Here is a 14,020-nt window from a genome sequence, read left to right on the forward strand (position 1 = left end):
TATAGCTTCCTTTATTAGCAAAGGATTCTTTTTTGTTGTGATTTTTGTTTTTAAAATGTTTATTCATTCATTTTGAGAAAGAGAATAGGGAAAGGGCAGAGAGGGAGAGAGAAAGAATCTCAACCAGACTTCACACTGCCAGCGCAGAGCCTGATGCAGTGCTCGAAACCCCAAACTGTGAGATCATGCCCTCCGCCGAAACCAAGAGTTGGGCACTTAACCAACTGAGCCACCCAGATGCCCCTATTAGCAAAGTATTCTTGAAAACTAGACTGTTTTGTTTTTAGTATATTTGCCACATAAAGGGGCTTTTTTTTCCCTTTTTACGTTGATTTCTAATTTTATGGATGTATGTAACTTGCAGGTTTCGTTTCTTTTGTTCCAATTTAATTTCTTTTACATCACAGATCATTTGCCTTTACTTCTCTGTAATAGTTGTGTTTAATTTAAACTTTAGGTTCACCTGGGTGGCTCAGTCGGTTGCCTGTCTGACTTCGGCTCAGGTCATGATCTCATAGTTCCTGAGTTCGAACCTTGCATCGAGCTCTGTGCTGACAGCTTAGAGCCTGCAGCCTGCTTCAGATTCTGTTTCCCTCTTTCTCTGTCCCTCCCCCACTAACGTTTTGTCTCTCTCCATCTCTCAAAAATGAATAAATGTTAAAAAAAAAAAATTGAAACTTTAAATGAATTCACACAGAAGTCATCAAATGAGAACTATGGCTCATCAATATAGTAAATTAGGGAGCAGCAACCTCTTTGGTCCTGACTGCCAAAAGTGCAACAAAACCACTTTGGTCACTGCTAAAGGACAAAAGGGAAGAAAAGAAAGACCTGAAGTGAAGAAGGGAGTGAGGGGGTAGGCAAAGGGGAGGATGAAGACAACAGAAAGGCAAGAGGAATCTTAGGGAGGAAGGGGAGTGGAGTAGACCCTTGTCAAGGCATCAGTAGCTGCCAGATGCTGCAGTCAGTGCCACACACATTTATTCAAGGCTGAACTATCCCTGAGGGTATAGTATTGAATGAGTGGTACATCTGCTTGACCCAGCCAGCTTGTTCTCAAGAGTTATTATAAGATGCCCCTGTAAGAAATATGAAGTCACACGCTGTCTTAAAGGATCTGCTCTGTTTGTTCTTAGTTCTTTTGAAGAAAGACCATTCTCAACATGGTGTAAAGGGCTATATATTCTGATAATTTGCTTTAAAACAAAATTCCATTAAAAAGGACATGAATAAGTGTAGGGTCTTATTGTAAATGTTGAATAGAAAGAGGAATAGTTATGACTTAAAGGGAATTTTTATGAAATAGTATATGTTAGGAGGTAACGAGTTCCTTGTCTGTTGAGATATTTAAAGACTAGAAGACTTTTTTTTTTTTTTTTACATTTATTTTTGAGCAACAGAGTGAGACAAAGTGTGAACGGGGGAGGGGCAGAGAGAGGAGGAGACACAGAATCTGAAGCAGCCTCCAGGCTCTGAGCAAGCGGTCAGCACAGAGCCTGATGCAGGGCTCGAACCCACGAACTGTGAGATCATGACCTGAGCCGAAGTAGGACGCTCAACCGACTGAGCCACCCAGGCACCCCTAGAAGATTTTCAAAGACATTGTAAAAGTAACTTCAGGTGGGAGGTTTTAGAGATGGCTTTGTTTCTGTGTACTTACTGTAAGTCACAATACATAGTAACAACTTGGTATTTTCTTCTAGTGTGAGGAAGCAGTTTAATTACTATCAGTTGTCCATGTTGATAAATGTGTGCATGTTGTTTTATTGATTGCAGATTGGGCAACTATACATTTTCTGTTTAAGTACATTAGAGATGTATGGATTACTGTGCAAGGAAGTTTAGGCTAGTGCTGGGCTTTTACGCTAATAACTCTTGTTATAAACCTCCTATTATACATTACATAAAAATAGATTGGTGAGTAGATCTTTGACTTGGATGTTACGACGTGTGGAGTTTATTCTGAGGTTAAAGGAATGTTGTGGAGGACTATCTAGAGGCAGGTCTAAGAAGAGAGCCAGGTTGAGGTTCTATGATTATAGCAACATCAAAGGATTGTTTTTTAAGAATTAATTTAGGTGGGTTTTAGATCTCAGTAATTTAAATCCAGTTTGTTTCTATTTACGGAAGGATTTTTAATCAGATTTGTTCAAAATAATATGTTAATTACATTTTGGATTCAAAAGAGGGAAAATTCTTAAAAGTTACATTTTCTAATTATTTAGATGCTTTACCTTTTATTTATGACTACGCCATTAACCTTTCCAATATTTAGCAAGCATAATGTATTTTACTGATTTTTAACTGGATCTTATACTTACGTTAATGGCGGTTATGTTCTATTGCTGTGTGAAACAAAAACTAAGCCAAGCAGTTCTAATTTTTCTGTGGTACAGTAACATACAAAGAAATTACTTCCTTCTTTCACAATGCAGTACTGTAGTATCTCTGAAATGTAATGGATCTATCCTTCCTTTTCCACATCTTTTATTATCATGCTCTATATAGTAACTGTTTTTAATAGGAAGTTTTTTGGATTATCTTTTAAAATGAAAATGTTTAAACCACAGTTTTATTATACACGATGTTTATTATGATTTTTCTTAAATTTTGTTTTTATGCATGACATTTCATTGGGAAGGGATATTTTAATACTCATTCAAGCAGTTTCTTTACATGTATATATTAAAAAACAGGCAGTTGTATTGCCTTTGAATTTGAAAAACAAAATGGGTTACAAGCTAAGTTGATTTTCCCATGGTCTAATATGACTTAAGTTTTTGTTTTCGTTTTTTTTTACTGTTCTGATTCAGAATTTGAAGCAAGAGCAACAATAAATGCTAATAGTAGTAATTGATTGTATTAGTAATTGTCTTAAGTACTAGCTATGGTATCAATAATAGTATGAGGAGGATGCCTATATTTGGCAGTTAAGAAAACAGCTTAGAGAGACCTGTTAGTGGCTGAGCTGCAATTAGAAACCAGGCTTGCCAACCCATTGTTGTTTTCCATACTATACAGTCTCAGTCTGGTGTTTGAGATAATGGTTGTAAAAGTGCTTTAGTAATAATAAAGTATTGTGCAGAGATGAGGTGTTGGTATAATACACAATGAACCCTGGCCTCAATTTTCTAAATTGGGAATGTGAAAATGATCAGCATGTTTTGGCCAATAAGTGAAAATCAAGTATGGTATGTTTAACTGGTATATTTTACCCATTCAGTGCTGAATTCTGTGGTTGGGTTGGGATTGTGACATTAGTGGTTTGTGACCCTTTTTAACTGCATGACATTTGGGCATGCAAGTATGGCAGGCTGGTAGTCTTGTTCAGTCTCCCAACTTTGTCTTTTATTTTTTTAAAGATTTTTATTTCTAAGTAATCTCTGTATCCAACATGGGGCTCAAACTCAAAACCCAGAGATCGAGAGTTGCACGCTCCACTGACTGAGCCAGCCAGGCACCCCACTTTTTGTCTTTACACCTAGGATTGATGTGTTTTTCAGTCGGAGATGATTACTTTTGAGTAAAGTTAAAACATAGGAATCCCATGCTCTTGAAGTTTAAAATTTTTAGTGTACAAAAAGTGGGACATGCAAATGCTGGACCCTTAAACTGAGAAATGAGTGGGCCCTTTAAATAAATAAACATTTACACCGTGTCCAGAGTGTAGTGTTCATGCCAAGGGTGAAAGTGAGTAGGGAACTTGATTAAGACAGAAGTATTGTCATTTTCACTTAGAAAGGGCCCTATTAGAAGAGGTGAGAATTTTGAGGTTCATTTTTCTTTTTTAAAAAGGAAGGAGGAGAATGCATCAGTGCTAATGGGGTGGGTTAGGGAATGAGAGAACTAAATAGAATATGAAGTTAAGATAAGGGACTGGAGGAATCAAAGTGGGGGTAAAGTAGGAGGTAATCAAGGTGGTGATCGAGGTTATTTATCTAAATTACTGTTGCTCTGGATATCACTGGGAGCCATTTTGGGAGAGAAGAAAATGATTCTGAAGAGCAGGGTGAATCCTAATTTAAGCAGCTGCACATGTTTGATAAGGGAACAGGGCTAGAAGTTTATGAGGGAGATTGATGTACCACTATTCTTGGAGAATTTAGATAGTTTAAATATGCCTATTATTTATGTAAAAGTACTATTTTTACTTCAAAAATTGAAATGTCATGTATGAAGGATGAAGTATCTATCTTCTGTACTATTAAACATTGCATGGGTACTGTTAGATTTATTACAAATTTTCTTTTTCTCTAGGGTTTGGATTCAGGATTTGTTCCTAGTGTCCAAGACTTTGATAAGAAACTTACAGAGGCCGATGCTTACCTACAAATCTTGATAGAACAATTAAAGGTATGGCATTAGTTTATATACTGGATTGGTATAAAGTAGTAAATGTTACTGAGCTTCATTCTGAATGTAAAGTTATTTGATGTTAATTTGAACCCCTAGATGGTTCCTCAGCAGTTTTTAAAGCTGACTTATTAAAAGATCTGGGTGACTTATTCATAGATCTTTATCTCTGATTTATATTGATAAATTGTATAATGCACTTTTTTGGCCATTAAAAAATAAATATCTAGACATAATTAGAAGAAAGCATGATAAGATTAGATTCATATTCTGTTTTAAAGTTCTTTGAAACTGGTGAATTTTAAAGTCATTCAATTTCAAAGGCCTTGGTTTTTCCATTTTGGGGATTGGGGTTGAGAGAGATGATTTCTCTACTTCATTTATTATTACTGAAATTGTCTTTTTCAATTCCTACTTTAAAATTAATTACAAGCAGGGGCTTCTGGGTGGTTCAGTTGGTAAAATGTCCAACTTCAGCTCAGGTCATGATCTCGTGGTTTATGAGTTCAAGCCCTGTGTCGGTCTCTGTGCTGACAGCTCAGAGCCTGGAACCTGCTTCAGATTCTGTATCTCCCCCTCTCTCTGCCCCTCCCATGCTCATGTTCAGCCTCTTTCTGTCTCTCAATAATAAATAAACGTTAAAATTAATTAAAAGCAAAAGTCCTGGGAAGAAAAAGAAGTGTTAATAAACTTGGATCACAGAGCAGAAAAAGCTTAGGTTTCAGTTGATATTTTAAGTTCAGAATGTTTTCTTTTGCTTGTAATTCTACCAGAGTAATTGAACTTGACCGTTTAAAATAATTCAGTAGAATTGGATTTGATACAGTCCTTTGGAAAAACGTACGTTACCTTAAAAATACATGTAGATCATCCCTGGAAGAAAAGTGTTCAAGAACTAAGGTTTGCTGTTTTATGTTTAGTACATGTATACAATATAGTAAAGTGGCTTGATACTATAATCGTTTTCTTTTTAATCCTGTAGCTTTTTGATGACAAACTTCAAAACTGCAAAGATGATGAACAGAGAAAGGTAAATTCTATAATCATTATTTTGCCTTAAACCATTTTAAAACCAAGAGCCTTTTAGAGAAATAACAGAAGGACCTCAGTGTTTTGGCTACTATCATAGTATTGTTTACTGTTTATGGTAGTACTGCTGTACAGACCAGGGCGGGGCAGAGGGGGCAGGGGGTTCTGGGGAATTTCTGTTATGGTTTCATAATTAAATGAAAGGGTAATGTACAAAATTTTTAATATGATGCCCATTTTGTTAAGTACCACCTTCCTAGAAGTAAGTTCTGTTTAGAGGTTTTTAAATGTTGAAGGTAGAAATTTTATTTTATTAAATTGATTTGTGGTCACTTCATATAGTAAACTGGCAAGAATTTGCAGAATTAACAAGAAGCCACAGTTGAGGAAACAAAACAAGTGTTGCTTTAATTATATTTCCCCTACTGCCCTCTGTGAATTTCTGACAATTACTTTGTATTTTGAATATTGCTTTCTTCCAGTTAACATTTTTTCTTCCTTGATTAGATTTCCTAATGCAGTATCATTTATTTTTGTGTGTGTTTCTTTTGACTGTAGCTTTGCATTTGGCTCTTTTACACTTGATAATAGTATCTGTAACTCATGTTTAGCTCCCTTTCCATTCTTAGTTTTGGAATTTAGTCCCATGTCATTTTTAAACAGCTTGGCAAAGTTTAAGGTAGTTCTGAAACACGTGTTTTAAAATCATATAGTGAATCAGTCTATAGAAAAGAGACGTTTTTTAATAAAACGAATAAAAATGTTTTGTATTCTTACAAATGTTGAATTGAACCACATGAATTTTATTTGCAGATGTAATCATTTTCTTTTTAATCCTGTAATCCATAATCCGTAAAATATCTGAATGTTTTATTTAATGTTTGATAAAAGTTTTAAAAAGTATAACCAAAAGTACTCCCTTTCCAACTTGCTTGTACTCAGAGTTATGAGTACATTTTAGTAAAATTCTTTAAATGATGAGTAGAAAATAATGATATCTCTTTGTGCTTCTGATTATTTCTGTTTAAAACATCTCATTTTTCACAGAAAATTGAAACTCTCAAAGAAACAACAAATGTAAGTTATGTGTTTGATAAACTCTGGCTTTGCATTAGAAAGTACTTTAAAATGCTGTTTCTATTTTAAGCTGCCACTATTAAGAACAATTGAGATTTTAATTTTTATGAATTTTTTACAAGGCTGTTTAAGAATTTTATTATTTTCAGGGAGCCTGGGTGACTTGGTTAGGCGTCTGACTCTTGATTTCAGCTCAGGTCATGATCTCATGGTTCATGAGCTGAAGCCCCACATCGGGCTCCGTGCTGACAGTGTGGAACCTGCTTTGGATTCTCCCCCTCCCCCTCCCCTTCCCTGCTCTCTCTCAAAATAAATAAACATTAAAAAAAAGAATTTTATTTTCTAAAGGAGTTAAAAGGACTAAAATAATCCCTCTAATTGAAATGGACTTCATGTGCCATTTTATTTGTTTCTGGTCTTGTCTGTCTGAGATTCTTGGATAAAAAGTGTCATCCATGCACAACGTAAATTCTCTTATAATTAAAATATATTATGATTCAAGCTTTCTGATGTACTGGCCTTCTGACATTATGTAATAGGCTACTCATAAGATCTACATTTTGATAAAAGCCTTTTTAAAAACAAAGTAGTAGTATTCTAGGTAACCAGTATTGGGGTTAGAATCCTTTACTCTCCATAATTCCATAAAAGTCTTCAATAGATATTTTAGGAATTTACATTAGGGTTACCTGCCATTGATCTAAGAATTTGGAAGTTAATCAGCCCCCTGTTTCTTTCTGTTTGAAGTGTTGAAAATCCGTTTAGAATGTTATCAGTATAAATTAACAATTTTTAGCATTCTTTTTAAATTTTTTAATGTTTATTTTTGAGAGAGAGAGGGAGCACGCACGAGCATAAGTGGGAGATGGGCAGAGAGAGAGGGAGACACAAAGTCTGAAACAGGCTCCAGGCTCTGAGCTGTCAACAGAGAGCGTGACACAGGACTTGAACTTGTGAACCGCAAGATCATGACCTGAGCCAAGGTTGGACACTTAATGACTGAGCCACCCAGATGCCCCTTTTTGGCATTCTTTAATGATTTATAGAATTGCTAATCATAACTTCATCTGACACTGTCAATATAGTAGAACCCACCGGATATCCAGAGAGGGTATTTCTTGTATAGTATAGACTTAAATCTTGTACATTTGAACTGATTTTTATATCTAAAGTTGTAGTATCAAAAGACCATTTTATTTGGTGCAAGATCCTAAAATCAGTGTCCTGTTTTTACAGAGCATGGTAGAATCAATTAAACACTGCATTGTGTTGCTGCAGATTGCTAAAGTAAGTAAATTTTACTTTTGATTCCTTTAATTTAATGAGATTTAAAAATTGTAATAGCATTTCTCTTTAATAGTCCGGTGACCTGGTTCTGAAATATATTACCTTTCTACAGTAAATTGTGGGGTTCCTAGTACTATTGAACAACTGTGTATTTGGGTGTATAGTACTATTGAACAACTGTGTATTAGCAACATGTGCCTGGTTTTGATAAGGTAATTTCTGATATGACTGGGAAGGAGGGGAGCACATTTGAATGACTCACTCCTTTCTTCCACTTTACCCATTATACTGCTTTGGAACAAGGGCATACTTTGCAAAACTTTTCACAGAAAAGTTTTTCTTAGGAAGAAAGGAATTAAATTTTAGCAAGAGTTCTTTCTCTCATCCATAATGAAGAGTATAAAAGATATATATGTGTGTGTGTGTATTATATGTATATAATATATATATATATTTTTTAGTTGGTTTTCTAGTACTAAACTACATCAGTGAACCACAGCTTTAATTGCTGTTCCTTATTCATACAATAAAATATATTTTGAATTATTGTGGTGAAGTAAAAATTTCATGGCGTTGTGCCTGCTTTTCTGAAAAATTTTGGTGTATTCAACTTAAATGTAGATTTGATTGCCTGGTATTTTGAGAAATAGGCATTTTAGGGTTTGAAAATAAGAATTTTAAAAAATGTCCCCTGATTATTTCTATCTGACTATACCTCTGTATTTCTAGCCAGTGGCTAGAAGAGGGTGGGCAGGCAATTCAGCAGCCAAGTTGGGAAATGATGTTTGCATGAGTTTTTAATTACTGGCCTGTTTTACTTATTCAGTTGCATATATTTGTTTGCCCAGTAATGGTCACTTTTTACCTAGTATGGTTAATAACACAATTGTATAGGACAATCCATTTGTGCTTAGATAGTAAGGATATTCACCATATAAGTTAAAGGAGGTCAATATCATTTTCTTCTGAGGCTAGATCCAGTATTAAAGTGTCTGAATTTAAGGGCTTGTGTTCACTTTCTAGGTTTTTGGTGTTTTGTTTTGTTTTTTTATCACTATGCCTGATTTCTTGTGTATATGTCTAAATTTTTCATCTGCTTTTGTGGATGAGAATATATTATAAAGGGAGGATAGTGTTGGGGGTATAAAAGAGGTGGTAAGGTTTCTGTTTTTCTTGACTGTAAAATTACACCTACTGTTACCCAAAAGCCTCTACAATATATAGATAAGCAGTGAACTACACCATGCTCAGTGTGAATAGGTAGGTGTTTTAGGGATTCATACTGCCTTCTCTAGAAGATTGAGGAAATAGAAGAGCTGATAGTGTTTAGGCCAGTTTGGATAATCTCTACAAGTCATTCAAAACTTTTAGATAGATGTAAAACAAGACTGCCTAGCTTCTTTGAGTAGCTCACCTTTTTAGCTTCCCATCAAGAACATTTTCGGTGTTCTGTCTTTGGAATGAGTTACAATTCAAATTACTAACACTCCTTTTTGGAAGTTGCTACTATTTTTTTTAAAGATTTTTCATTTTTTAAGTAATCTCTACAAATGTGGGACTCGCACTCACCCAAGATGAAGAGCAGCACTCGCCACTGACTGAGGCAGCCAGGTGCTCAGTTTCTGCTGGAAGTTTCTACTGTTTAGTCTGTACTTGCTACCTCTCTGTGTTTTTTGTTTTTTGTTTTTTGGTTTTTTTTGTTTTGTTTTTTTTTTTTTTAGCCCAGCTTGATAGACTTATATTTCAAGGTCCTTCAGAAGGGGTAACATAGATTAAGTAAATGGAGTTTGGCTTTTTAGTTTTTTCCATAAGGAAAAAGCCTTCATTAAAGGCTTTCAGTGTACAAAAACATCCCTTAAATTACATATGTATTCTGTATGAATTCTATGAGTATCTTTAAATCTAAATGTAAATCAGATCATTTCACTTGCCTCCTTAAATCCCCCTAAATGGTTTTGCATCTCCCTTGGAATCTAAACTGCTTATAATAACTTATATCAATTGAACTATCACTACTCTCTCACCTCATCTGCCCTCATTTGATCACGTTATTCCAACAACATTGGCTTGTTTTCTTTTTCTCAGGCCAGACGCTTTCTGCTTCAGGGATGTGTATTTACTTTCCCCTCTGCCTGGAAGACCCTTCCTCCATATTTCCAGGACTCACTCTCTTGCTTTATTCAGATTTCTGCCCACATGAAATCTCTTTGAAGAGACCTTCCTGACCACTCTACTTAAATAATGTCTAACTTCCCATTGGTGGTCTTTTTCTTCATGGCCTTGCATCACTAGCCAAATTCACTTGATATATTGTTTGCTATCTGTTTACACCTGACTGTAATCTCCTTAAGGACTTAGTCTTATTTATCCTTGTATTAGTCTACTTGGGCTGCCATAACAAACCATCACAGACTGGGTGGCTTAAACAACAAATTTATTTTCTCACAGTTTTGGAGGCTATAGAAGTTCAAGATCAGGGTTCCTGCCAATTTGGTTTCTGGTAATGACTCTTTAGCTTGTAGACCGCCACCTTCTCACTATGTCCTCACATGGTCTTTCCTTGATGGTGTGCACAAGGAGTAGAGAGATAAAAAGGAGGGAGGGAGGGAAGGAGAAGGAGAAGGTTGAAAGGACAGAGGGATATAGGGAGAGAGATGGTGAGGAGAGCTCTCTGGTATCTCATAAAAACACTTAATTAGGTCCAGACCCCACTTTTAGGACCTTATTTAACTATAATTTACTTCAATAGATGCCCCCATCTCCAAATAGTCATACTGGAGGTTAGGGCTTCATCTGAATATGGTAGAAGGCAGGGCACACAAATATTCACTGCAAAACACCACTGTATCCTCAGTGCCCAGAACAGTTGCCTGCCACATAATAGGGGCCCAATAATTGTGAATTTTGAATTAATGTTTCTAATACATAATTAAAAAAAAATTTTTTTTTAATGTTTTTGAGACAGAGAGCATGAGCAGGGGAGGGGCAGAGGGAGGGGAAACACAGAATCTGAAGCAGGCTCCAGGCTCTGAGCTGTCAGCACAGAGCCTGATGGGGGGCTCGAGCTCACGGACTGTGAGATCATGACCTGAGCTGAAGTCAGACGCCCAACCGACTGAGCCACCCAGGCATCCCATCTAATACATAATTTTTTATGGTTTCATAGTTTAGTGTTTCCACTCTATGTATGATTTTTTTTTTTTTTAGCCACCTCTCTGTTGTGCTGGGAGGACTTCTGTCTAATACTGATGGGAATATGAATTGTTACAGTCACTTTGGAGGACTGTTCTTCATTGGTGGGTTAATAAAATCTTGAAATCAGCTACCTCTAGAGAGTGCCACCTGAGACCCCAAAGGGATATAAGAGGATAGCTAATTTGATGCCTTTGTTGTTTGGAATTTATTTAGTATTAGCTTGTTAGAGGCAGAATGCTGTAGGTAGGATTGTAAACTCCTTCCAGTTTTGATTCTTTCATTTTAATTCTCCCACAAGTTTTCCTCCTCCCTAAATGATTAATGTATTGACTCCCAAACTTTGCTACCTGTTGGAATCACTTGAGAATCTTTAACAGTTCTCGTGTCTAGCTCACATTTCCAGACATTGTGTTGTAGCTGCTGTGGGGTGTTACCTGGGCTTTTGGGATTTTAAACTCCCAGGTGGTTCTAATATGCAGCAAAATTTGGGTACCACTTGGGTTAGTGGGATTTTCAGGTGGGCTGTGTTAGTTCAGAAAACTTCATTCTTCCTTTGTACTATAGATAGAGGCAGCTGGTGTTTCACTCATGGGAAATTGCAGAGGAAGTGGCCGGGAGGCGGGGCGGGGAAGGTGGAGTAAAGCAGAAATAATCTGGGAGGCCTCTACATTGGAGGACTTGACCAATTCCTTATCAAGATTAGGTGATAAGACCATATGCCATAATTCATATAAGCAAGTGAAATTAATTTTAATAACGTATTTTATTTAACCCAATATATCCAAAATACTATCATTTCAACATACTTCATATTCTGTCTTTTTTTTGGTGCTAAGTCTTCAATATCTTGGGTGTATATTACACTTTGAACTAGCCACATTCCAAGTGCCCAGTAGCCTGGTGTGACTGGTAGTTCCCAAACTGGACAGTACAGGTCTAGATTATCCTTTCAAAGTAGATTGTATATTTAAGTTGTCTTGGGATCTCCGGTTCTCTCCCCAGAATATTTTTCTTCATAGACTTTTTGTTTTTCATAAGTATTTGTTAATTTCTCATCAGACTTTTTAAAAACAGATTTATTGATACTAATTTATATACCATAAAGTTTACTCATTTAAAGTATACACTTCAGGGGCACCTGGGTGGCTCAGTTGGTTAAGCGTCTGACTTCGGCCCGGGTCATGATCTCACAGTTCACAGGTTTGAGCTCCACGTAGGGCTCTGTGCTGACAGCATGGAGCCTGGAGCCTGCTTCAGATTCTGTCTTCCTCTGTCTCTGCCCCTCTCCCACTCACACTTTGTCTCTTTCTCAGAAAATGAATAAACATTAAAAAAATTTTAAAAAGTGTACGCTTCATTGGTTTTTGGTATATTTACAAACTTGTGCAGTCATCATCATATTCAAATTATAGTACGTTTTTATCACTCCAAAAAGAACCACTGTATCTATTAAGCAGTCACCCCCTCCCTGTTCCTCTTTTCTTTGCTACCCTCGCCCCTGTTCCTCCTCCAGTCCCTGGAAACCACTAATCTACTGTTTCTAGATTTGCCTATTCTGGACATTTCATATAATTAGGATTATATAGTATGTGGTCTTTTGTGACTGGCTTATTTAGCATAATGTTTTCAAGGCTCATATTGTCACATGTATCAGGACTTAATTCCTTTTCATTTCTGAATAACATTCCAATGAATAGATATACCACATTTTGTCTATTCAGCAATTAATGAATATTTGGGTTGTTTCCCTTTTTTTTGGCTACTGTGAATAATGCTGCAGTAAATGTCTACATTTTGTGTGGAGATATGTTTCATTTATTTTAACTGTATACCTAGAAGTGGCATTAGTAGGGTCATATGGTAATAACTTTTTTAGAAACTGCTAAACTACTTTTCAAAGCAGCTACACCATTTTACAGTCCCACTCACAATCAGTATGTTAGAATTCCATTTTCTCCACATCCTCAACCAATATTTGTGATTGTCCTTTTTTTTTTTTTTTTTTTTTTTTTTTTTTTTTTTTTTTTTTTTTTTTTTTTTAAGTGGCTTAAAACGGCAGTCATTTATTAGCTCACAGTTCTGTAGATGACTCTAAGGTGACTGGGCTGGATTGTATGCTTAAGGCCCAAATCAAGGTCTGGACAGGTTGAACTATTTAGACGGTCTGGGAAAGAATCCACTTCTAGGCTTACTCAGGTCCTTGTTGTAGGACTGAGGTCCCCATTTCCTTGCTAGTTGTTGGCTAGAACTCATTGTCAGCAACTAAAGGCCTCTGTCTCATTCTTGCACAGTCTCCCTCTATCTTCAAAGCCAGCAGTGGCATATCATATCCTCTCATGGTTCACATTTCTGACCTTATCTCTCTTCAGCAACCAGCCAGGGAAAGCTCTCTGGTTTTAATGGCTCATGAGATCAGATCAGGCCCACCTGCGTAATGCTTCTGTCTTATGGCTAACTGTAAATGTAAATACCATATGATTTCACTTAAATATGGAATCTGAAAAAACAAAACAAATGAACAAACAGAAACAGACCCATAAATGCAGAGAACAGCTGGTGGTTGCCAGAGAAGGGGGTGTGGGGGTGGTGCAGAATGAGTGAAGAAGAGTGGGAGGTACAGGCTTTCAGTTATGGAATGAGTAAGTTATAGGGATAAAAGGTACAGCACAGGGAATATACTCAATGATACTGTAATAGTATGTTGACAAATGGTAGCTGCACTTATGATAAGCATAGCATAACGTACAGAATCATAGAATTACATAGAATTACTGTGTTGTACACCTGAAACTAATGTAACATTGTGTGTCAACTATACTTTAAAAAATAATAATGGATTCATGGAACCTCTGAATATGATGAGATCACTCCTGTGATTGTCTAGCCATTCTTAGTGGCATCTCAGGGTTTTCATTTGCATTTCCCTAAGAAATAGTGATGTTCGTGATCTTTTCATGTGCTTGTTAGCCATTTCATAGATCTTTGGGAAAATGTCTATTCAAATTCTTTGCCCATTTTTTAGTTGTTTTGTTTTAAATCTCATTGAGTTTGGGACTGATTTATATGTTCTAAATACAAA

The 14,020-nt window shown here is 36.2% G+C and overlaps 1 protein-coding gene across 9 annotated transcripts in view; it reads left to right on the top strand.

The window, feature by feature from the left end:
• OSBPL9 (oxysterol binding protein like 9) overlaps window positions 1-14,020 on the top strand; it is a 191,071-nt gene that overhangs the window by 139,064 nt on the left and 37,987 nt on the right. For all 9 annotated transcript variants that reach the window (XM_042951287.1, XM_042951291.1, XM_042951288.1 and 6 more), the window contains 4 exons: window positions 4,258-4,353; window positions 5,336-5,383; window positions 6,430-6,459; window positions 7,696-7,746. In XM_042951287.1, the coding sequence (XP_042807221.1) occupies window positions 4,258-4,353; window positions 5,336-5,383; window positions 6,430-6,459; window positions 7,696-7,746 (225 nt within the window). The remainder of the gene's footprint in view (window positions 1-4,257; window positions 4,354-5,335; window positions 5,384-6,429; window positions 6,460-7,695; window positions 7,747-14,020) is intronic.

The sequence above is a fragment of the Panthera leo genome, chromosome C1, assembly GCF_018350215.1.
Source record: "Panthera leo isolate Ple1 chromosome C1, P.leo_Ple1_pat1.1, whole genome shotgun sequence".
Lineage (NCBI taxonomy): Eukaryota > Metazoa > Chordata > Mammalia > Carnivora > Felidae > Panthera > Panthera leo.